Source organism: Mytilus edulis, chromosome 9, assembly GCF_963676685.1.
Source record: "Mytilus edulis chromosome 9, xbMytEdul2.2, whole genome shotgun sequence".
Lineage (NCBI taxonomy): Eukaryota > Metazoa > Mollusca > Bivalvia > Mytilida > Mytilidae > Mytilus > Mytilus edulis.
The window spans coordinates 31,677,938-31,705,035 of record NC_092352.1 but is presented as its reverse complement, the minus strand read 5'-3'; the positions used below and the strand labels follow the sequence as shown (position 1 = coordinate 31,705,035).

Below are 27,098 nucleotides of genomic sequence, written 5' to 3'. Positions count from 1 at the left end.
ATTGTTATGTTTTGCATATAGTTATGTAACTTATCAAAGTATGTACGAGCGTCATAATATACTCAAGGATGTACTTAGGTGAGGTTTAGGAATATGAATCAGATGTTTGGACTCCGTTTTTTTTCCCTTCATTACAGGGTAAAATATTTTGCGCAATAACACCCATCTTTCTTTTCATGTAAGACTTCAATAGCTAATAAAAGGTCATTCATCAAAATGCAGATTCTTGATTGATTTTCTATTCATTTGAAACCCAAAAAATAAAAGTCCGAGCCTTTTCCCACCATTTTTTGAAAATCAAATATCTCGAAAAGGAGCTCCATAACCTATTAATATTTATTGCTTATTTTGTGCCTTGATTAATACTTTTCCGACTTGAAGTATCGATTTTGAATTCTATATTTTTTTTTAAATTTCTCCTAAGTACATCCTTGAATATATTGTATTTACACAATTATTGTTATAAGTAGTCTGCTTTATTATTCAGAGTCCTTTGATAGATGCTTTATGTGTTTCTTTGTTAAATATTTGTCTGTTTTTGTTCTAATTGAGACTATGCCATAGTGATGACTGCAGTGTTCTTATTTTGACAATTTTACCGATTATGTCTGCAACGCATCGTTGTAAATATAATAGAATTTGATGCGACTGAAATACAAGTGAGAGGTTAAGCGCTATAAAACCATTTTCTGCATTTGAAAATGCCTTTACCAAGTCAAGAATTTTTGTGTTTTTACTTTTTCCCAGAGAGGGACATATAATCGTTCCCTTTTAGTACATCAATTGTTACTCCTTCCAAAACGTGCTATAATTTGATAGTATTACACGTGTATTAGAACTAAATGTGTACCTTGTATACAGTCACACCGCACATATGTATACTTGTTATGAGCAGTGCATCTTTTACATTTGCTGGAGTTCTGACAGGGACAATTATCTTTTTCTGTACAATTTTTACCTGTAAAACATGTTATATTTATAGTTTAAGTTCATGAATTAGTAAAAATAAAATTCTTCATATTATCACAGAAGTTGCCTTTAATGTTAAAGTAAGAGAATTGAAACAATAAATCATTTTCCTTCTTTGCCTATTGACTTCGTTGTCCTTTTTACAAACCTGATAAACCCTAAATAGTCTAATTTGATAAGTGAACCGAATTGTAGATACGACATCAGGAACATATCCTATATCATCTATGAAACAGATATTCCATAACGGTCAACCAACTGACGATGGCGTCCGTAAATTTTACTAAGGAATGATTTCAACTTCACCATTTCGAGCTCTTGGTTCTCATCACTTGGCGTATGTCGTCCGTCGTCGTCGTCGTCGTCGTCTTCGTCGTCGTCGTCGTCGTCGTCTTAATCGTTGTCGTCGTCGTCGTCGTCGTCTTCGTCGTCGTCGTTAAATTGTATAAAAATCTTCTCCTCTAAAACTACTCAGCCAAATGTAACCAAACTTGACCACAATCATCATTGGGTTATCTAGTTTTAAAAATGTGTCCGATGACCCGGCCAACCAACCAAGATCGATGGCATCCATGGCTAAAAATAGAACATTGGGGTCAAATGTAGATTTTGGCTTATATCTCTGAAACCAAAGCATTTAGAGCAATACGATATGACTAAAATTGCTAATCAGGTAAAGATTTATTTGTCCTGATAATTTCAGACGAATCTGACAACCCGTTTATAGGTTGCTGCCCCTGAATTAGTAATTTTAAGGAAATTTTGTAGTTTTTGGTTTTTATCTTTGATTTTATTATAGATACAGATAAACCGTAAAAGGCAATAATAAAGCTGAGTTAGATCTACAAACAAGTCAACATGACCAAAATGGTCAATTGACACCTTAAAGAGTGATTGTTCTTTAAAGTAAATTTTTAACAATTTTTTGTAAATTTCGTAATCTTACAAAAATCTTCTCCTCTGAAACTGCTGAGACAATTTAACCAAACTTGATCACAATCATTATTAGTGTAACTAGTTTAAAAAATGTGTCCTATGAACTCACATGCCAACCAACATGGCCGACTTTGCTTAAAATAGAACATAGTGGTAAAATACAGGGTTTGGCTTATATTTCTAAAATAAAAAGCATTTAGAGCAAATTTGACGCAGATAAAAATGTTGATCAGGTTAAGATATATTTGTCCTGAAATTTTCAGACGAATCAGACGATCTGTTGTAAGGTTGCTGCCCCTGAATTGGTAATTTTAAGGAAATTTTGTTGTTTTTTGTTATTATTTTGAATAATGGTATAGATAGAGATAATTTGTAAACAGCAATAATGTTCAGCAAAGTAAGATCTACAAATAAGTCAACTTGACCAGAAGAGTGAATTGACCCCTCAAGGAGTTATTTTCCTTTAAAGTAAAATTCAACAATTTTTCCAAAATTTTGTAATCTTTTACAAAAGTCTTCTCCTGAAACAACTGAGACAAATCTAGCCAAACTTGGCCTCACATAAGCATTACGATATTTAGTTTTTAAAAAACGTGTCCGATGACCCTACCTGCCAACCAACATAGCAGAAATGGCTTAAAATAGAACATAGGGGAAAATGCAGTTTGAAACTAGAGCAAGAGTTTAACGATTGCATTATTTCATGCATCAATTGTATACAAAAATATCATGTGAGCGATACAGGCTACTTGGAGTATCTAGTTGTATTTAAACGGAGAGGAATGTATTCGATAACCATGGAATAGTTTCAGTTCTTGTAAGGATGTAGTGCTGTATATATCAGGGCATAGGTGCCTTTTTATATAATGCTTCTGCGCAAAAGAGAATATTAATTTTCTTTATTTCTAGTATTAAATTTATTATTTTTCATCTAAAACCCCTAAATTCAATAGAATGATTAAAATATGAATACTATACTAACGTTTTCTGATAGAAATGTGCCCACGGAAAATAAAATGTTTTGTTATACACCAGTTCTACGTTAGTTTATTAATACGGTCAAGTCACAGAAAATGTAAACATAGGATTTTGCACATGTGATATAATACCAGATATAGCTAGACATGTAGAGTGAACATCGCTAACATGAATGGTTTGTCCCTGATTTCATGTATGGTATGTGTAATAAAATTTTGTTTTTATATATTTTTAACATTGCCATATAAGTGGGATGTTTAGCTACCCATGAAACCCGATTCAACCCACCATTTGTTCTAAAAATGTCATTACCAAGTCAGGAACATGGCAGTTGTTATCAAATAGCTCATTACTATGTATGTTGCCGTTTGTGTTTGTTGCACTTCAGTATTCATGTTGTTCCTTTTTTCTCTCTTATAGATGAAGTGTTTCCCTCGGTTTATTTGTAATTCGGATTTGTTTTCTCTCAATCGATTTATGACTTTGAACAGCGGTGTTCTACTGTTGTTTTTATTATTTACGAAGTTGTCCTTACCATAAGTATTTTTAGAGCATACTATTCATAATAGCATATTCATTTTGTAAAAGAGTTACGACAACTGAAAAAGCATGTCCATTCTAGTTTACGTCCGTTGACTGTACCTTTGGTATCTTTCGTCCCTCTTTTATTCCTTCACATGTGTGTGTGTTTGATTCCATGGTCATCAGTTCTACAGAACATAAGGGTTGGTCGACCCGTTCGTCTTGCAGATGAATAATATTTAGATAAAACAAAATTTCAACTTTCCATGGTTCAGATTTGATGTGTTATTTTTCTAAGAAAAGAAGCAAGATGTAACCGCTGTTTTATCACACGTTTTATTAGTGAGTATGCAATCAGGATTAGCGGTGTTGTACTCACATGTTCTTTTTCTATAATGGTCGGCCTGGGCACCATTTATATCTGGACACGTAGTGTTATAGTCGCACAAACATCGTTGAGGGATATACAATTGAGTTCCAGGACATTGCCACAACTTAACATAAACTCCAGATCCATCTGCATTACAAAAAAAAGTTGACTACTTCTTTCGAATTATCTGTTAAATTTGTACCAAAACAATCTGCTTCCATGTAAACAGAGCTTTCTTTCTATATTTCTAAGTTCTACATAAATCCTTAAGTCTTTTATATGAGGCCGTTGATCATAAGAAGACATTGAATATCTTGAAAACTGTAACAGCAATCAAAAGAACGTTGTTTTTTTCTTCAAATCGAAAGCAAAGACTTGACGCAAAGCCGATATTATTGGGTCGTAGTAAATAAAGACTTTTAACAAGATCTTTATCTCTGAATATTTAAAACAAGTTTTTTAGTAGAATAACGTCTGGTAAATTACGATAACAGACTTTGTTTTTTTAATCAGAGAATGAGGTCAAGGTCAAAGGCCTCTTTGCTTTACTATTTTTCTGAAAATTAAAAGATCGAGACAAAAAATAAAAAAAAATGGAGCAAGGACCGTTATGGCCAAGAAATTAAGAATTTCGTTTTCAATCAGTTCGATGATATTTAAAGGAGTAATTGCCCCCATGAAACTAATTTATGTTTTTTAACATACGTAGTTAGATAATACAATACATAACACGGTTCTATTACTAACATAATTCAATATCTATGTTCTTGTAAATGTTAATATCTATAAAATATATCAAATAACTATTTTTACAAATATCACTTTTTATTACGTTGATACATTTGTGTGACGCACAGTTCGTAATTCTTTTATGTACTATCGTGAATAAATTTTAGGATTTCGTTGTTATACTGAAGTTAACATGTCGAAATGTACTATTATGTTTTTTATTTATGTATTTCTTTGTCCTAAGTGTATGCATGTATTTGTACTGTAATCTTGTTATGTAATGCTGTCATTTTAACGGTATTTTTAACATTGGTACTAAGTAGGAGGTTTGGCTAGCCGTGAAACCAGGTTCAAATCCACCATTTTTTTTAAATGTCCTGTACCAAGACGGGAAGATGGTTGTTAATATCAAGTAGTTCGTTTCTATGTATGTTGCTATGGCTTTTGTTTTTGTTGCACTTCAGTAATTCAATGTTCAGTAAACAATTTATAATATTTGGAAAATGTTAGTGGTTTTAAGGAAATGACTTTGTTAAACCGGAAGTAGCAAATTCTCTCCCATTGCCGATCACATAATTAGATAACCTCATAATATTTGGTTTAGTGTTAAGTATTTAATAAGACGATAGTAGTGGATTATTCCCCGTACTTCATAGGAACATTAAATAACTTTGGATATTTTGATAAGTTAAAGCTTAGTTCTTTCCGATTGCCTAAATTAACCAGAAGTTACCTTTTTTCAATTTGTGTATTTATTTCTATATACTTATGATACATATGTACATTTTCATGAAAGTTATGATGTATATCATATTTATGTTTCGTTTTTATTTACTATATATACATCTGCCTGATATTATTATCGCTCAAATTACCTAATTTTTTCGGGACCTTATATATATGTTGCGTTGCTATGCGGTATGTGTTTTTTTTTTGTGATTGATGAATGACGAACGGGGATTTTAAGTCACTTAAGTCTACGCCGTTTGATATTTGGTGTATAATAATCACATCCAAAGTTATAGCACATCTCTGTACTACAGTTGTACTAAATTTAAATAAATGATTAGATACAGATCATATAAATATTTAAATTGATACTTACTATATTTTCTTGGTTTACAATACTCATCCAAATTATCTGGAACTTAGGTAAGAAAAAAATATAAGTGTACAATTTGCATTGAACAGATAAAATAGGTTCACATTGTATACTTTGTGTATTCTGGCGGACCGCTTATTTGCATGTATAACAGGCACATTATGATGAAACCAGCATTCTTTGCTTTTACGCTTTGAGGGAAGCAACAAATAACAAAATATAATTTTTTGGAAGAACCCAACATATATTCAAACGCACTGTCTTACTAATTAAGGGATCCTTCCGCAATGGGGTCTATTCTGATTCACAGTAAACTTTTAAATTAATTACCAAAGTCATATGATACTTATATTCAAAATAAAACAAAATGTTGAACAATTTTAATATACTTGAATGGCCTTTGAAGATATACCATAAAACTAGTGTACATGCACTTTCTTTTAAAAAGAAAACTTGTTCTCATCAAAATCCTCATAAATGTACTGCTATTAAATAATTATCTTGTCGTACACTCATTCGTAAATGTTTTCCGTATGCAGTGACCTTAACAAAGAAATATTAAGCCACCGTAAAGCAAGTGTGAGGGAAACACCGTGATGAAAGAAAGAAACAAACGTACATTTGAGATCCTAGTAAAAATGACAAAAGAGATGATTGCAACTTCGCAATTGTGAACTTTCCATTTCTATTTAGCAACATTTCAGCAGCGCCTGCATACGGACTGTATATCTCCCAATTGAGAAGATAAACCTATCATGATTTCCTTGATAGAGGGTTGCTGCCCACAAGATAGCTATTAAACCAAGAGTTCCAAAATGGTGTAATTAAAAACATTCCATCGTAAATTTTACGGACGCCATCACGAGTTGGTTGACCGTTATTGAATAGCCATTTCACAGATGATATCGGATATATATGTTCGTAAATGTCGTATCTACAATCAGTTCCATTTTCAAAAAAGTGTCCTTCCTAGTTAGACTATTTAACGGGTTTGTAATAACATAAGCAACATGTCGGTGCCACATGCGAAGCAGGATCTACCTACCATTCTGGAGCACCTGATATCACCACCAGTTTTTTGGTGGGGTTCGTGTTGCTTAGTCTTTAGTTGTTCTATGTTGTGTCTTGTGTACTATTATTTTTCTGTTTGTCTTTTTCATTTTTAGCCATGATATTGTCAGCTTTTTACGATCTTTGAGTTTGAATGTTCCTCTGGTATTTTTCGCCACGTTTTTAGTAGTAATTGATTCGTAAAGAATGAATTGGATACACTAAATCCCTTAACAAATGTTCCTGAAAAGTTAAATAACAAATTTGAACGTATGAATTTTTTTCAACATTTTTTTTTAAACATTTTTTCACGTGCTATGCGATTCTGTCTTTGACTGTTAATCAATATGACGATCCAATAAACTTCGATAAAAAATCCGAAATTTAATGATCTTGCGATCAACAATCATGTTATACATTTGTCAATAATACGCAATAAATTCATAATAAATGTAAAAGATCAATGCATGCATTATTTCAAAAGCTGATCATAATTACACTTTTTACACACCAATTTCTAATTTTTTGTTTGTTGATTGTTTTAAAGTTTCACCAACGTCAGGATATACACTTTAGGAATTTTAAGATTAAACTCCGTTCCATGTATTTTCTATTTATGTATAGGTTTTTTGCTCACAATGTTGCATTTATTTAAAAAAAAACCCAACTTTAATAATTTTAGATGACTTGTTGACAGAAATATGAGATATAATAGATATAGGAAGATGTGGTGTGAGTGCCAATGAGACAACTCTCCATACAAATAACAATTTAAAAAGTAAACTATTATAGGTTGAAGTACGGCCTTCAACACAGAGCGTTGGCTCACACCGAACAACAAGCTATAAAGGGCCCCAAAATTACTAGTGTAAAACCATTCAAACGGGAAAACCAACGGTCTAATCTATATAAACAAAACGAGAAACGAGAAACACGTATATATTACATAAACAAACGACAACTACTGTACATCAGATTCCTGACTTGGGACAGGTGCAAACATTTGCCGCGGGATTAAACGTTTTAATGGATCCAAACCTTCTCCCTTTTTCTGAAACAATAGCATAACATCACAACAAAGAAAAACATACGATAAAATATCAATTGGCAGACTTAACCCAATCAAAAAACGTATGATTAAACAATGAACGGACAAATTTGATCTGCGATATCTGAATACAAATGCACAGTTAATTAAATATTAGAGACAAACATTCATGACCAAAAAGCTAACAAACAAATTCAAACACAGGACATGACTGAGAAATATTTAACCAATCAATGTTCACTTTAGAAAAAAACCGTTTTTTTTTTAATCTTGAAGTTTATACAAATGTTGTAAGAATAAGTGAAAAATTGAAGATATTACAAATAATGAAAGCTGGTGTACAGACAAGATCCATATAAATAAAAAATAACAAAAAAGCATTATAAACAGTATCAACAGGTCGTATAACTCTTAATTGATATTTTATTGTATTTTCCCAAAATATTGGAGGCAATTTTACAACCATGCTATGAAATGTATAACTAAATGATTTTTGAAAACTCGTACTTACGTGCCTTTAAATATTTTTCGTCTGTATAATAAATATGTGTTCTTTCTATAGAAGAGAATAAAATATATATTTCATTGAAAAACTAGTTTATGTCAGTAGTATAAGGATGTTATTCTGGTCAATCGGTACTGTCAACTTAAGGCAAATTTTGACAAGGCAGCCAGCAGGTTTGTCACAGTTCTGTTGAAATGAAATATGCTTTGATAAATTTAAGCCCCAAAATCATTTTGTTTTGATAAGAGCATATTAAAAAAAAATCCCCCAAAAATGTTCCAAATACGGCTGAGGTAATCTACGCCTGGGATGAGAAAATCCTAAGTATTTTGAATTCATACTTTTGCAAACAGTAAATTTATAAAAAAAAATGACCATATATATAATTGGTATTCATGTCAAACTTGAAGTGCTGACTTTTGGGTTGATGATACCCTCTGAATTTAACGTCCACCAGCTTTTGAATCGACCCAGTGAACAGCGGGATTGGACAAAAAATATAGTAGCAACTGAATATTCCTCCCAAACTGAGGGATGAATCAGGTGTAGAAAAATATGAAATAATTTTACAAACAGATGAAAATGAGGTTTTGAGAATTTGTTTTCGCTACATGATAAAAGACATAAAAGCACTATTGGTCCTAGGGTCTAAAAGATAGCTAAAAAAAGTAAACCGTCATGACACCTATTCAAATTCATTTCTTAATATTATAATGAAAGTTAATCAGTTAACTATGTATGTAGAATTTTTGGCCTTGTTAGAAAGTGGTGATTTAAAAGTAAAAGGCTATATATAGTTATCAAAGGTACCAGGATTATAATTTAGTACGCCAGACGCGCGTTTCGTCTACATAAGACTCATCAGTGACGCTCATATCAAAATATTTATAAAGCCAAACAATTACAAAGTTGAAGAGCATTATCCCTATGAGCCAGAAAACACAACCGTACCACCTAGAGTAAAGAGAAGAATCTGGTTTGGAAAAGACACGTTAAAGTTTAGAGAAGAATTCTGGTTAACAAAGACAAAGGATCGGACACTTATTCTAACAGTTAAGTTGAAATTTCTTTTTGAGCAATATTTCTTGTAAACTTGTGTTAAATAAATCTTGTTAATTTTATATTATTGATTTGTGTCTTTTGTTGGCTACATTTTACAGGTGATTTCTGGTTGTAACAATTATTAAATATCTAAATAAATACTGCCAATTTCAATTAAATTTGTGATGCGACTTCATGAAACCTGTTAGTTTTGTTAATATGTTTTTCCATTTACTTGAGCGACAGCATTAAACCAACATATGTGGCTACATACGCTAGATTCTAGCAAAAGTAATCTGTCTTTTCAAAATATATTGTAATAGTATTTGATTGTGTAAGCTTGTGGTCATCCTGAAAAAATGCATTACAAATGTTTTGCTTTGATCGTTTGAAATACTATCGTTTACCTTTAAAGTTATCTGATGTCCTCACATAAGACGAATGTGAACCAGATTGCTGAGCATAGTTAGAGCACATTAACGGATATACAGCTAATGCCCATACAGCTAACACCAGACATGTACAAACAAATATGTAAGGTATCCATTGAATAATACGTCTGCTCTACAATAATAATAATAATAATAATAATAATAATAATAATAATAATAATAATAACAATAATAATAATAATAATAATAATAATAATAATAATAATAATAATAATTATAATAATAATAATAATAATAATAATAGTAGACTAAGCTGCAGTATAATAACAGAAATGTTTATAGTCTTCAATATTTTTAAAAGGACTTGTATACGTATTTATTTGCTTATTTTTTAAAATTCCTATTGACTTTATTTTAAGTCTTGTTGGGTTTCCTTATCGATTTATGAATTTTGAACAACGGTATACTACTGTTGCCTTTATTCAATTGCATCAATTGTATACCTGTGTCTTTTTCTTAAATTAGTAAATTGTATGAAATTTAAGACTTGATCATATTTAAAACAAATTAAATGGTAAATTGACAATCATATTTCAAAATTTATCAACACTGACAATATGTTTGGGCTTGTTAAATTACTCTGTGCTTTTTTGTTTGTTTGTGGACACAAACTTTCATAGTTGAGAGAAATATATTTCATAAAAATGTAGATTTGCTGTTTTTTGATAACAAGATTATACATATATTATATTATGGTTTCAATTAGTAAAGGAAATCGTGATGAAGCGTCTCCGAAACAGCGTGTTACTGTTCAAATACCTTTAGTTACTAAGTATTGATGATTTTAGCTGTGGTAACTTTTAATCAATTAGTTAATTTACTTCTCTGCAATTCAAAGAATGTCATATTCTTTATTTCAAAATGTGCAAATATATTGCTGAAATCCGACGGGAAATTGTTACAAACAGTAAGTTTTCATTAAAAAAAACTTTATTGTATATCAGACTGGCAAATGTGTCTTTAAGTAATGGCAACATAACAATTCACATTCCAATAGTTAGCATGAACACACACTTGTATTTTATATACTTTAATCTTAGATAACACAAAAAGAAAATTAATATTCAACAGAATGTTTGTTTACGCACAAACGTTTAAGGTGTCCAGATCCTTTGTCATATTACTACGTTTAACAAATGTTAAAAAAATTGAACATTCATCAATTGTTATTTTAAATAGAATAGCAACGCGAACAATGATATACGGTATAAGAATAAACTGTATTAATATTCATGTTTCATCATTTGTAGACTACAAATTGTTATTGATTACATAATATGCATACTGTCCGACAATATGCATGAATTTACAAGAGTCCGAACTACACACTTTGGACTTCAACTTTTATGATTTGGATTATAGCTTACTTACTTTGAGAGCACCACAACCATCTTTTTCATTGGAAGGGGTATCCTGAAGTCCACTTTCTTCATCCTCAGGTGGAGATTCGTCCCCAGCATCCCTTTTATGTTGATTTAATACATGTGTATCAGCCATTCTTCATTGTCTGAAAAAATATGTTAAAAAATATAATACGCATTATAATGAAGTTTCATTACATCTACACATATCAAAATTCAAAACGTCAAGTTCAATGTTTCAGACATAAATTAAACAACCCAAAAATAAAATGAATATGTAGTTATATCGATGAAAGTGAAATTAATATATTAAATGGGGCGAAATACTTCATAGGGACATTCAAACTTATAAATCGAAAATCAACTGACTCCAGGAGTAAAAAAAGAAGAAAAAAACCTGACAATCATCGGAACACAGCAGAAAAACATAAAGACTAAGCAACACAAACACCAACAGATACTGAGGTTATCCCAAGTGCTTAGTAAGGGTAACCAATACTGCTCCATATGTGGCACCCGTCTTGTTGCTCATGTTAGTACAATTCCGGTAAAAAGTATCATTCGAAAGGTAACATTAGGCATGTCCTATTTGGCTTGATTTTTCATACAAAGCCCCATTTTTAAATGTCTTTCAATATTATCAAATATTCACATTATTAAGAGTAATAGCTACAATATTAAACTAGTTAATATTGGTATTGTCAATCGGTAGATAATTTTCAATACTTATGTAGCTCTTTGCTTTTAATAAATAGTCTCAGTTTGAAATGAATGGCATTTTCTGCTTATAATGGAAAATCATCACTGTGTCATTTGGCACTAGAAACGATGAACAAGAAGTTGATTAGAAAATATTCTTGGCACATACAGCTTTGTCATGTCATTTTGTGTAAAAAAATCCGAGGTAAGCAGTTCGAAGAAAACAAGACTATGATTGTTCAAAAATAAGAGAAAGAAAATGCCGAATGCAAAATCAAGAAATGAAACTTCTTAAATGCATTTGGGAAATACTTGTAAAAGTGAGGTGTATTGTTGACCGTTATGGAATAACCGTTTCAAAAATGATATCGGATATGTTCCTTACGTCGTAACTACAATCCCCTTCCCTTTCATGTATGTGACCTACCGAATTAGACTATTTACCGGATTTGTTATGACATAAGCAACACGACGGGTGTAGAGCAGGATCTGCTTTCCCTCCCTAGTTAATGGTGGGGTTCGTGTTGTTTATTCTTTAGTTTTCTATGCTGTGTCATGTGTACTATTGTTTGTCTGTTTGTCTTTTTCATTTTTAGTCATGGCGTTGTCAGTTTATTTTAGATTTATGAGTTTGACTATCCCTTTGGTATCTTTCGTCCCTCTTTCACATCACAACAGAACTGTTATAAATCAAAAGAAACAAATCATGACGCAAATGAAGGACACACATGATGCTGTATTTAAATATAATGACACCTTACTAAGAGGAGTAAGACTCTCTACTTTAGGTTTAAACATACCATAATAAAGAATACAAAGTAACCTAGTTTAAGTACCGATATAAGATAGGGTTAATAATACATTTAGTTAATTACACATATCTACATATTTTGAGTAGTAATTTATATCATATTCATATATCTGAGGGTACTTTGAAAAGTCATTTTACTTCAAATTTTGTGTCCTTTATGTGCTTAATTCTTATTTATAGTTATGATTTTTTGAGGGATGTTATCAGAGAGGAAAGGAAAGATTGTATATATGAAGGCACGACAGTGAACTAATGTACACGTAAATAACTAAATAAATGCAAGAGTAATTGTTGTGAAAGATTAAGGCAATATCGCATCAACAATTTAATAATGTTATACAATTTCATGATTTTGACAGATGAATTATCGTAGAATATAGATATGGATCAGCATTGTAATTGTCTGGTCCTTTTTGGATATTAACAAGGAAGTATCCAGTATTAGGAATCTTTTGTAAATAAACATATTTCAATATTAGATAGTAGAATACATTGCATCATCTGTGAATGAATTGTACTCAGAACCTTCCAATTTTTAAAGTCTAACAAAGAAAGGCGATGCGCATTGTTACAATTTATCTTTATAATGCCAGCGAGGAATACCGCCTAGTGCAGAAAGCTAATTTTGAGAATCTGATATTTTTAGCATACTTTTATTATTGAGAATGTCAAGAAGTCCCTAAGTAAAATGACACCTTTGCTCTGCATATCATATAATTCATAATTAAACTTTTAAAAGTATTGAATCTGCTGGAAATACGATATGTTTTAGGATATTCTTATGTGAATACTAAAATGAATTTCATAACATATACAGTCTGATGCTATGTACATTTTAGAGTACAGTGTAACCTGCCTAATACGACACCTGAGTATTATAACATCCTTCTTAAACCCACACATGTTCATGGTCCTAAACTATACATCTATTTGCAGAAAAAAAACCCAGAGTATTGTGACACCTTGCTTAATCTAACATTTTTTCAAGGCCCCAGTAAGTCGGATAACATAGGTTACACTTTAATAACAATCATTGGTAAATAGTATCAAAAGTACCAGGATTATAATTTAGTACGCCAGACGCGCGTTTCGTCTTCATAGGACTCATCAGTGACGCTCATATCAAAATAGTTATAAAGCCAAACAAGTACAAAGTTGAAGAGCATTGAGGTCCCAAAATTCCGAAAAGTTGTGCCAAACACGGCCTAGGTAATCTATGCCTGGGATAAGAAAATCCTTAGTTTTTCGAAAATTCAAAGTTTCGTTAACAGGAAATTTATAATTTAAAATGAACACATTATTAATATTCATGTCAACACCAGAGTGTTGACGACTGGGCTGGTGATACCCTCGGGGACGAAACGTCCACCAGCAGGGATTTATTTAAAATATAATTTATAAATCCATAAATTGTATATCTTTTTTTTAATAAAAGTTCATATCCATGTAAATATTCAGACCTTGATCCTCTGGTATTGAAAGAACTTTGATTTACTCCTATATAACGGTAGAGTGATATGTTTTCAAAGTACATCATCCTTTTTTTTTTAAATTTCTACTAATAGTTTTCAAAGGTACCAGGATTATAATCTAATACGCCAGATGCGCGTTTCGTCTACATAAGACTCATCAGTGACGCTCAGATCAAAACAGTTAAAAAGCCAAACTAATCTTAGTAAAAATACAACCTTAAAATTGTTTTTTTCTTTTCTTTACCAGCGTGAGAAAGAGAATGTGAGACACGCATCACAGTTCGACACCAAGTCAAACTGCGTTGTAATCATTATATTACCTTAGCTGCATTTGGCAAAACTTTAAGGAATTTTGGTCCTAAATGCTCTTCCACTTCGTACTTTATTTGGCCTTTTTAACCTTTTTGGATTCAAGCGTCACTGATGAGTCTTTTGTAGACGAAACGCGCGTCTGACGTATATACTAAATTTAGTCCTAGTATCTATGATGAGTTTATTTATTGAACACTGCAGTTCGGCTGAACATGATAAACATGAGGTAATTTACTTACTGGTAATACAGTCAATATTTGAAATTCCCTAAAACATGATACATCCAAATACATTAAATCAGCAACTTTTCTACTGTTTTAAATGATTACAAACTTTCATTTTACGAAATGAAATTTGTAACTTCATGAAGATTATATCATAGTTTATCCGATTTACTACTTCCTGGTATGACAGTGAATAAATTAGGTTAAAAGATAAACTACTGTGAACAAGGTGTTATTTGGATAGTGTCACCTTGATTCTAGGAAGAATAAAACGATACTTTTAATCGATAGTTAAATACCAGTAAACGGAATCAATATTCTGCAACATTCGTTAACTTTCAATTATTGAATATTTGCATAAAACACTAAACACTGAGGAGTTTGAGATCCAAAAAATAAATAAATGCAAAACCAGTAGATGGTAGGTACGCTGTGTAAATTGCTACACTTGTACAGGATATATTTGTAATTTTAATAGGACCAGGTTAAGGTTCATTATTAATTATGAAAAATTAAATTACAAGTGTACAAACTGTACTTATTTCTCTGTATACATCAAATATACTATTTCAGTTCAGTGAAAAAGGTTTCATTTGACCCTTCAGTTCTTGATGTTTTGAGACAAAGGAGTAAGTTCAGTAAAGGCCATTTTTGGCTCAGATTATAAAGTTCCATGTTACAAAATAAAAAAAATGTTTTTAGTTGACCTAAAGACATTTGAGAAAGTTGAATAGAAATATTACTGTCAAAGTTTTATTCTACAGCGTAGAAATTTATATACCAAATAGGTCAAAATAAGAGATTTTGGCGAAAGTTTACAAAATCGGCTGGATTTCCGCCACAATTAGGACCCGGAAACATAGCGCGCAGGCGTCGACAAACTAAATATTCAAGCTGGACATGTAAAATGTCATTATAAACATTATGTTCAAAGATTTTTTGTCTACGTATGCGCTCTATATCCTGTCCAATAACCAATAGAAGTATACCCATTTTCATTTATTTTTGGTGAAAAATCAAAATAAGCACTTATTTGTGACGTCATTAATAAAACGCAGGAACGTAAATTTTCAACAAATAGGCTTATTTCCTATATAGTCTATATATTCACTATTATCCATTGTGATATAAGTTAATAAATCTTGATTTAAAAATTTAAGCTAAAAAAAGGGGCCATTTTAGGGCCTTATCGAACCTACTCCTCCAACAAACTGTATATTCTGACCTTATACATGTATTCTAAATAGAGATTTAACGAATATATGCAACTAAGCTCAAATGAAAAATTTTTCCATGTTTATGGAAAACGTCCTTTTCATGCTAAATTCAAGTTAGTAAAATAAAAATCATATTAACACGCGAAACACTGTGATTTCTATATTTGTAGTTATCTCAGATGAGTATAACAACTAGTGCAGCAAAGTACAATACGTCGTCATAAAATTGTAAATTATTATTCAAAAACGTACACTCACCAAATATTGTCAAAAAGGCTAAATTATATTTAGAATAAATATATTTTAGATGACATACTGTGGATTCATTATTATTCGTGGGTAACCAATTTTCATGGATTTCGTTGGTACAGGCGAACCAAGAAATTTAATGTTCAATGAATGACAAATTTTACTTAGGCTTGCATGCAGACTTCGGCAAAACCACGAAATTAAATATCCACGATTATGTCAGTTTTCCTGAATCCACGAAAATAAATGATTCCACAGTATATCATTCAAATAAAGCTATTCAAAATTGCACGTTCTTGATTAAACAGTCGCAAATAATCCGACCAATAACAAGTTTGAAGCATTTATCTTAGTTAATTGTTAAGGAAATGTGGCTATGTGCACGTTAACAGTTAAATGTATATCAGAGAATCGCTTTTTCTACTTTGGAATTCTGATATGTGGACAACTTGTAAATTTGTGATCACTTATCTGACATAAATGTGTAAGACACTGGCTTTGAGAATTTTATGAGTGACTGAAAGGTCAAATAGAATGAGAAAGTTTAAGATTTAAGAAGGCTACTATATTTAAGTTTACTAGTTTAGCTATTTTACTATGAAAATGAACTACCCTGTCCAAATAAATTTTATTAGAGTTGTACATATTTTGAAACCAAAGCAGAAGTCCATGCTGTTATTTTTAATTTAACAGACTATTATTTGGACACCTATTGCGATTAATATGTATTTCTAGTCCGAGTATCACTAGCAGATGGCAGTTAGGTCCGCTGCTGTATGCCCTGAGGTAATCGGTGTCCTCAGGTAATCGTGGCAATAGTGCCCATTTGCGTAGTAATAACATGATATAAAAATAGAATAAACTAAAAATACATCATTGTACTTTCTATTTCGACTGACAGTATATGTGCGAAAAATAGTAGAAAACAGGAACACATACAATTTTTTACAATAAGTTACGACAAATAATTCACGAAAAAAAATCAAATATTTGGTTTATTTGTGATCATTGCAACGTGAACAGATATTTATTTAGTGAAACGTAAATGACTTAAAATAATTAAAAAGAAAACACTTTTTGAATGGCGATTTAAACTTTTATAATAATAGTTGTCAAAAACTGGTTTCATAGAGATTTGTGTAAATAAAGTTATATACAATTATTTAAACTAACTATTAAAGAATAAAAGTTATCCACACATGCCTAAGGGAGCAAACATTTGATTTTCGGGGGGGGGGGGGGGGGGGGGGGGGGGCTATGGATTTTTTTCCTTCGGCGAAAGATAATATTTTTTGGAGACAGGTCGAAAACATTTTTTTCTTTCATTTCAATTTTAGCATTACATATAGTGGCAGAACAATTAGAAGCAAACTTTAAAAAAAAACATAGCCCCCCCCCCCCTGAAAATGAAATGAATGTCTAAGTTTCGTGAATGTCCTGTTGAAACTTTGACTATCATTGTGTTTGGTAATATATGACACTTACATATGGACAGATTACGCATATATTGATTTTGGTTACTTCTTTTAAAGTAACATAAGTAGAAAATGATAACATTTAATAGATAGGTTATTAAAATCAGTCCATATTGTTCGACTACATGAGGGGCAGTGGCGGATTCATTCCTTTTTTTTAAAGGGGGAGTCCCCAATCCAGGACACAAGGAGGGGGTTCCAACTATATGTTCCCATTCAAATGCATTGATCTCCCAAAAAAGGGTTCCTATCCCCAGAACACCCCTGGACCCGCCACTGAGCTGTTACAAAAAATATCGCTATAAACTGTCACGGCATTATTTGAATTTAAGTGTATGTATCTTTGTGTACCATTCTTTGTTTATTCGAAAGAGGTAGTACATATAAATATATATATATACAATTAAAATAGAAGAACCTAGATGACGATATGTATGCGTTCAATAATGATACATATAAAAAAGAAGCTGTGGTATAAATTCCAATGAGACAACTGTCCACAAAAGGACACAGAAATTACCAACTGTTACTCAGTAGGTCACCGTACGGCCTTCAACAATGAGTAAAGTCCATATCGCATTGTCATCTATAAAAGGTTCAGAAATAACAATGAAATCCAATTGAAACGAGAAAACTAACGGCCTTAATTATATAAAACAAATGAACAAAAATAAATAGTAAAGAAACGACAACCACTGAATTACAGGCTCCTGACTTGGGGCAGGCACATACGTTTTTTTTCCTCATAAAAGTTGTACAAACAATCGATAAGTGAAAAGTATTCTATCAATTATATCAAAGTATATTAAGCAAAGCATACATTTATAGATCCGTATTTTACTCGATTGGCTTTAAAATACTAGTAGTTAATAATATATGACACTAACATATGGACAGATTACGCATATATTGATTTTGGTTACTTCTTTTAAAGTAACATATATAAGTAGAAAATGATAACATTTAATAGATAGGTTATTGAAAATCAGTCCATCTTGTCCGACTGCATGAGGGGCAGTGGCGGATCCATCCATTTAAAAAAGGGGGGTTCCCAATTCAGGACACAAGGAGGGGGTTCCAACTATATGTTTCCATTCAAATGCATTGATCTAAAAAAAAAAAAGGTGCCTATACTCAGAACACCCCTGGACCCGCCACTGTCCATTGTTCAACTACTAAATTGTCTGTTTTACTTACTAGTACACTTGGTACAATAAAAAACCTGATAATAAATTGTTCAAATAAGGCCATTGAAAATAGTGGAATTAATTACTTTTGGAGTGTCAAAAAATTGCATGCATATAATGGTGATTTTAAATCTGTTCAAAGTTTAGATTTTTCTACTCTATATACCACTTTGCCTCATATTCTTATTAAGAAAAAATTCACATCCCTAATTAACTGGACATTTAAAAAGTCGGAATGCGAGTACATATGTTCAAACTCTTTGCGATCATTTTTTAGTAGCAATAAAGAAAATAACTATGTCAATTGGACATGCTTTGATACTATTTATGCGCTTGAATTTTTATTTGATAACATTTTTGTTCGCTTTAGAGATTCCGTACGTATATCGTCAAGTTATTGGAATTCCAATGGGGACTAACTGTGAACCAATTATTGTGGATCTATTTTTGTATTGTTATGAGTTACAATTTATGACTTAAATTAGCAAAGACCCATCAAAACAATATTTGATACAAAAATTTAACAATACTTTTAGATATTTGGATGATATATTGGCTCTCAATAATAACGACTTCCGTATGTATAATAAAGAAATTTATCCTGTAGAACTTACTTTAATTAAAGCTAATGATAACAATGACCACTGCCCTTTCCTCGATCTTGATATCTATATCATAAACGGGAAGATTAATACAAAAATTGTTGAGAAGAGAGATGTTTTTTCATTTCCTATTGTTAATTATTCATTTGAAGATGGTGACGTTCCCTTGTCATCATCTTATGGTGTTTATATATCTCAACTTGTACGCTTCTTTCGTGTATGTAACAACGTATTAGATTTTAGCGAGAGAAATTTATGTATTACTAAAAAATTATTACACCAGGGTTTTCGATATCACAAACTGGTCAAAACATTTACTAAATTTTATCATCGGTATAAGGAAATAATTCGTAAATTTAACTCAACATGCAGACATCTTATACGTTCAGGTATTTCACATCCAATTTTTTATGGAAATATTCTATATAAAGAACAAAAATGTCAGTATTCTCCTCAGAAACTAACAAAACCTTTAAATAGACTTATTAAAAAGGGATATAGTTACGATACTGTTGTCAGGTCATTAAAGATTGCATATTTTGGCTTTAATATTGATTCACTGATAGAGTCTTTGAATCGGAACTAAACACATCTATTTCTAAAAAAAAACAGTTGTTGGCATGACACGGGTTATGTTCTTCTCATATATTTTATGATAGTATGATACTAAACCCCTAACGGGAGGGATTGTGCCTGATATTCATATGATGAACACATAATCTTTCAATCAGTTTAATTGAGGTCTGGAGCTGGCATGTAAGTTAACTGCTAGTAGTCTGTTGTTATTTATGTACTATTGTCATTTTATTTATTTTCTTTTGTTACATCTTTTGACATCAGACTCGGACTTCTCTTGAACTGAATTATAATGTGCGTATTGTTATGCTTTTACTTTTCTACACTGGCTAGATGTATAAGGGGAGGGTTGAGATCTCATAAACATGTTTAACCCCGCCGCAATTTTGCGCATGTCCCAAGTCAGGAGCCTCTGGCCTTTGTTAGGCTTGTATGATTTTAAATTTCAGTTTCTTGTGTATAATTCGGAGTTTAGTATGACGTTCATTATCACTGAACTATTATGCATATTTTTAGGGGCCAGCTGAAGGACACCTACAGCTGCGGGAATTCTCGCTACATTGGAGACCCATTGGTTGCCTTCGACTGTTGTCTGCTCTATGGTCGGGTGGTTGTCGCTTTGACATATTCACCATTTCCTTTCTCTATTTTAATAACTATGTTTCTGATCTAATTTTGTATTCTATAAACGGCATCTATATATTTACACTACAAATCTACAACTCTCAGTCTATGCTACACGTGCTGATCTTATCTATATTCATGCATAATATTCATTAGCTGTGTATGAGTATCAAAATCGTATCATACGCGATGATGACCAGCCAGTACATACTAAAATGATTTTATTCACCATTATTGAAAAAGAGAAACATTGCAGTACGAACAGTAATTTATTTGTTTTTTCATTTGACATTACTTTGAAAGTAACGTAGTTACAAGCACAGGTTTTACAGTATATAACTGCTTTTTTAGAATGTTAATTGTCTTAATCAATCTTATTTGAGAGATGTTGGATATTTTCAAGGAAAAACCTCACATCTCCAGTGGACTTTTGTACATGGTCAGATAACCTTAGGTCATCTCTAAATTACTGTGTATTTCCTGTATCTCAGATCATATCTATGATTGCTCACATGGTGAGGCTACCTCAGGTCACCTCTGTATGATTGAACATTGTGAGGTTACCTAATATTACCTCTGTATTGCTGTACATGGTGAGGTTACTCTGTATTACTGCACATACTCGTATTACCGTATGGCGGGTTATTTTCGCGGGTGTAAAATTTCGCAATTTTCATTGAAAAGGGTATACGAAAAATTTTGGCGGTTATTATTTTGGCGGATTCAACATTTTTAGCATTACCTTTGCATGTACATTTTTAAATTGGCAGAATTTATTTTGGCGATTTTGTTCTATCCGCGAAAATTTACACCCCGCGAAAATAACCCGCTATACGGTACCACATTTTGTATAAACTTTACAAAACACTATTTTTTTAGTTTTCCTCAGCGCACTTCTGCATTTCTATACATGGTCAAGTGCACATGTTAACTAATGTCATTTCTTAACTACTGTATATAAATATTTAACCTCAGAATACCCCTGTATGTTAGAATATGGTGAGGTTACCTAAGGTCACAACTTCATGGTCATTGTACCAGCTGCATGTTACCACAGATAAACTTTGCAAAACGCTAATTTTCTACAAACCTCATGTGACCACAATTGAATGTTCATAACTCCCTTCGTCAGCTTAGTCCCTCCAGATAACATCTATGTTATTTTTTTCACGGACAGGCTACCTCAGGTCATCTGTAAATTACTGTACATGACAAGGTTACCTCAGGTCATATGTAAATTGCTATACATGACCAGGTTACCTCAGGGAACCACTGTACTACTGTGCATGGTAAGGTTACCTCAGGGAACCATGGCACTACTGTGCATGATGATCGGGTTACTTAAAGGAACCATTGTTCTACTGTGCATGGTCTGGTTACCTCAGGGATCCATTGTACTACTGTGCATGGTCATGTTACCGAGGGAACCATTGCACTACTGTACATGGTCAGGTTACCTCAGGGAACCACTGTTCTACTGTGTATGGTCAGGTTCCCTCAGGGAACCATTGTACTACTGTGCATTATCATGTTACCTCAGGGAACCTTTGTACTACTGTGCATGGTCAGGTTTCCCCAGGGAACCATTGTACTATTGATATGGTCAGGTTACTTTAGGGAACCATTGTACTACTGTGCATGGTCAGGTTACCTCAGGGAACCATTGTACAACTGTGCTTGGTCAGGTTACCTCAGGGAACCATTGTACTACTGTGCATGGTAAGTTGCCTCAGGGAATCATTGTACTACTGTGTATGGTCAGGTAACCTCAGGAAACCATTGTACTACTGTGCATGTTCAGGTTACTCAGGGAACCACTGTGCAACTGTTCATGGTCAGGTTACCTCAGGGAACCATTGTACTTCTGTGTATGGCTATGTTACATTAGGGAATCATTGTTCTACTGTACATGGTCATGGTACCTCAGGGAACCATTGTACTGTTGTGTATTGTGAGTTTACCTCAGGGAACAATAGTACTACTGTGCATAGTCAGGTTACCTCAGGGAAAAATTGTACTACTGTGCATAGTCAGGTTACCTCAGGGAACAATTGTACTACTGTACATGTTTAAGTTACCCCAGGAAACCATTGTAATACTGTGCATTGTTAGGTTACTCAGGGAACCATTGTACAACTATGCATGGTCAGGTAACCTCAGGAAAACATTGTACTACTGTGCATTGCCAGGTTACTTCAGGGAACCATTGTACTTCTGTGCATTGTCATGTCTCCTCAGGGAACCACTCTACTACTGTGCATGGTCAGGTTACCTCAGGGAACCATTCTACTACTGTGATGGTAAGGTACCTCAGGGGATCATTGTACTACTCTGCATTGTCAGGTTAATTCAGGAAATCATTGTTCTACTGTGCATGGTTATTTAACCTCAGGAAACCATTGTAATACTATGCATTGTCAGGTTACTCAGGGAACCACTGTTCAACTATGCATTGTCAGGTTACTCAGGGAACCACTGTTCAACTATGCATGGTCAGGTAACCTCAGGAAAGCATTGTACTACTGTGCATTGCCAGGTTACCTTAGGGAACCATTGTACTACTGTGCATGGTAAGTTTATCTCAGGGAACCATTGTACTACTGTGCATGGTCAGGTTACCTCAGGGAACCATTGTACTACTGTGCATTGTCAGGTTTCCTCAGGAAAAATTGTGCTTCTGTGCATGGTCAGGTTACCTCAGGGAACCATTCTGTTATCCATTTGTTTTATGTGTTTGGACTTTTGATTTTGCCTTTTGATTTTTGATTTTCCTTTTTGAATTTTCCTTGGAGTTTAGTATTTTTGTGTTTTTACTTCTACTACTGTACATGGTCATGTTACCTCAGGGAACCACATTACTACTGTGTATGGTCAGGTTACCTGAGGGAACCATTGTACTATTGTGCATTGTATTGCTACCTCAGGTGACCATTGTACTACTGTGCATGGTCAGGTCTCCCAAGGGAATCATTGTACTACTGTGCAAGGTCAGGTTACCTCAGGGAACCATTGTACAACTGTGCTTGGTCAGGTTACCTCAGGGAACCATTGTACTACTGTGCATGGTAAGTTGCCTCAGGGAATCATTGTACTACTGTGTATGGTCAGGTAACCTCAGGAAACCATTGTACTACTGTGCATGTTCAGGTTACTCAGGGAACCACTGTGCAACTGTTCATGGTCAGGTTACCTCAGGGAACCATTGTACTTCTGTGTATGGCTATGTTACATTAGGGAATCATTGTTCTACTGTACATGGTCATGGTACCTCAGGGAATCATTGTACTGTTGTGTATTGTGAGTTTACCTCAGGGAACAATAGTACTACTGTGCATAGTCAGGTTACCTCAGGGAAAAATTGTACTACTGTGCATAGTCAGGTTACCTCAGGGAACAATTGTACTACTGTACATGTTTAAGTTACCCCAGGAAACCATTGTAATACTGTGCATTGTTAGGTTACTCAGGGAACCATTGTACAACTATACATGGTCAGGTAACCTCAGGAAAACATTGTACTACTGTGCATTGCCAGGTTACTTCAGGGAACCATTGTACTTCTGTGCATTGTCATGTCTCCTCAGGGAACCACTCTACTACTGTGCATGGTCAGGTTACCTCAGGGAACCATTCTACTACTGTGATGGTAAGGTACCTCAGGGGATCATTGTACTACTCTGCATTGTCAGGTTAATTCAGGAAATCATTGTTCTACTGTGCATGGTTATTTAACCTCAGGAAACCATTGTAATACTATGCATTGTCAGGTTACTCAGGGAACCACTGTTCAACTATGCATTGTCAGGTTACTCAGGGAACCACTGTTCAACTATGCATGGTCAGGTAACCTCAGGAAAGCATTGTACTACTGTGCATTGCCAGGTTACCTCAGGGAACCATTGTACTACTGTGCATGGTAAGTTTATCTCAGGGAACCATTGTACTACTGTGCATGGTCAGGTTACCTCAGGGAACCATTGTACTACTGTGCATTGTCAGGTTTCCTCAGGAAAAATTGTGCTTCTGTGCATGGTCAGGTTACCTCAGGGAACCATTGTGCTTCTGTGCATTGTCAGGTTTCCTCAGGGAACCATTCTGTTATCCATTTGTTTTATGTGTTTGGACTTTTGATTTTGCCTTTTGATTTTTGATTTTCCTTTTTGAATTTTCCTTGGAGTTTAGTATTTTTGTGTTTTTACTTCTACTACTGTACATGGTCATGTTACCTCAGGGAACCACATTACTACTGTGTATGGTCAGGTTACCTGAGGGAACCATTGTACTATTGTGCATTGTCATGCTACCTCAGGTGACCATTGTACTACTGTGCATGGTCAGGTCTCCCAAGGGAATCATTGTACTACTGTACATGGTCAGGTTACTGCAGGGAACCATTGTACTTTTGTGCATTGCCAGGTTACCTCAGGGAACCATTGTACTACTGTGCATGGTAAGTTTATCTCAGGGAACCATTGTACTACTGTGCATGGTCAGGTTACCTCAGGGAACCATTGTACTACTGTGCATTGTCAGGTTTCCTCAGGGATCCATTGCACTACTGTACATGGTCATGTTACCTCAGGGAACCACTGTACTACTGTGCATGGCCAGGTTACCTCAGGGAACCATTGTACTACTGTGCATTGTCATGTTACCTCAGGGAACCATTGTATTACTGTGTATGGTCAGGTTTACCCAGGGAACCATTGTACTACTGTGCATGTTCAGGTTACTCAGGGAACCACTGTGCAACTGTTCATGGTCAGGTTACCTCAGGGAACCATTGTACTTCTGTGTATGGCTATGTTACATTAGGGAATCATTGTTCTACTGTACATGGTCATGGTACCTCAGGGAACCATTGTACTGTTGTGTATTGTGAGTTTACCTCAGGGAACAATAGTACTACTGTGCATAGTCAGGTTACCTCAGGGAAAAATTGTACTACTGTGCATAGTCAGGTTACCTCAGGGAACAATTGTACTACTGTACATGTTTAAGTTACCCCAGGAAACCATTGTAATACTGTGCATTGTTAGGTTACTCAGGGAACCATTGTACAACTATGCATGGTCAGGTAACCTCAGAAAAACATTGTACTACTGTGCATTGCCAGGTTACTTCAGGGAACCATTGTACTTCTGTGCATTGTCATGTCTCCTCAGGGAACCACTCTACTACTGTGCATGGTCAGGTTACCTCAGGGAACCATTCTACTACTGTGATGGTAAGGTAACTCAGGGGATCATTGTACTACTCTGCATTGTCAGGTTAATTCAGGAAATCATTGTTCTACTGTGCATGGTTATTTAACCTCAGGAAACCATTGTAATACTATGCATTGTCAGGTTACTCAGGGAACCACTGTTCAACTATTCATTACCTAACTGCCACCTGCGTATCGCTACTGGTAATCGTTATGTATACGATGATTAATCCTCGAACTAAGAAACAAACATAAAAATGCATATAAGAGTATTTTACACAAGTGTGGATATACTTTTTATTTGCGTATGAGTACAATATATTTCTATAAAGATATTACACCCTAATATTTTATGTCGTTTTTCTAAACAAGTGTGATGCCTTTCAGATTATTTATTCATATATGTATCTTCTCAAATAAAAGTAACCAATTATAAAGTAAAAGATAGACACCATTAGGAAACAAATAGAGAGTGGAAAGTAAACAGTCAAACAATTTTATAAACAGAATTGTAAATTTTGACTTTCTTCAACTCCTTTTTAGCTCACCTGGCCAAGTGAGCTTTTCTAATCACTTGGCGTCCGGCGTCCGTCGTCGTCCGTCGTCGTCGTTACATTTTACAAAAATCTTCTCCTCTGAAACTACTGGGCCAAATTAAACCAAACTTAGCCACAATCATCATTGGGGTATCTAGTTTAAAAAATGTGTCCGATGACCCGGCCAACCACCCAAGATGGCCTCCATGGCTAAAAATAGAACATAGGGGTAAAATGCAGTTTTTGGCTTATAACTCAAAAACCAAAGCATTTAAAGCAAATCTGACAGAGGTAGAATTGCTAAACAGGTGAAGATCTATCTGCCCTGAAATTTTCAGATGAATCGGATAACCCGTTGTTGGGTTGTTGCCCCTGTATTAGTAATTTTAAGGAAATTTTGCTGTTTTTGGTTATTATCTTGAATATTATTATAGATAGAGAAAAACAGTAAACAGCAATAATGTTCAGCAAAGTAAGATTTACAAATAAGTTAACATTACTGAAAGGTCAGTTGACCCCTTTAGGAGTTATTGCCCTTTATAGTCAATTTTTAACCATTTTTCGTAAATCTTAGTATTATTTTACAAAAATCTTCTCCTCTGAAACTACTTGGCCAAATTAATCCAAAGTTGGCCACAATCATCTTTTGGGTTAGGTGTTTGAAAAATGTGTCCGGTGACCCGGCCGTCAAACCAAGATGGCCACCATGGCTAAAAATAAAACATGGGGTAAAATGCAGTTTTTGGCTTATAACTCAAAACCCAAAGCATTAAGAGCAAATCTGACATGGGGTAAAATTGTTTATCAGGTCAACATTTATCTGCTCTGAAATTTTTAGATGAATC

General features: G+C 33.7%; 1 protein-coding gene across 2 annotated transcripts in view; it reads right to left on the bottom strand.

Annotated features, from left to right (window-relative positions):
* LOC139488104 (uncharacterized) overlaps positions 1-27,098 on the bottom strand; it is a 185,271-nt gene that overhangs the window by 10,823 nt on the left and 147,350 nt on the right. Inside the window, exons 1-7 of one of the 2 annotated variants that reach the window (XM_071273493.1) lie at positions 14,597-14,776; positions 11,074-11,209; positions 9,658-9,814; positions 8,216-8,260; positions 5,610-5,651; positions 3,785-3,922; positions 851-958 (exon numbers count right to left, since the gene is read on the bottom strand). In XM_071273493.1, the coding sequence (XP_071129594.1) occupies positions 851-958; positions 3,785-3,922; positions 5,610-5,651; positions 8,216-8,260; positions 9,658-9,814; positions 11,074-11,199 (616 nt within the window). In that variant the 5' untranslated portion in view covers positions 11,200-11,209; positions 14,597-14,776. Of the gene's footprint in view, positions 1-850; positions 959-3,784; positions 3,923-5,609; positions 5,652-8,215; positions 8,261-9,657; positions 9,815-11,073; positions 11,210-14,596; positions 14,777-27,098 lie in introns of those variants that run through there. The other variant, XM_071273494.1, reaches the window with a different exon arrangement.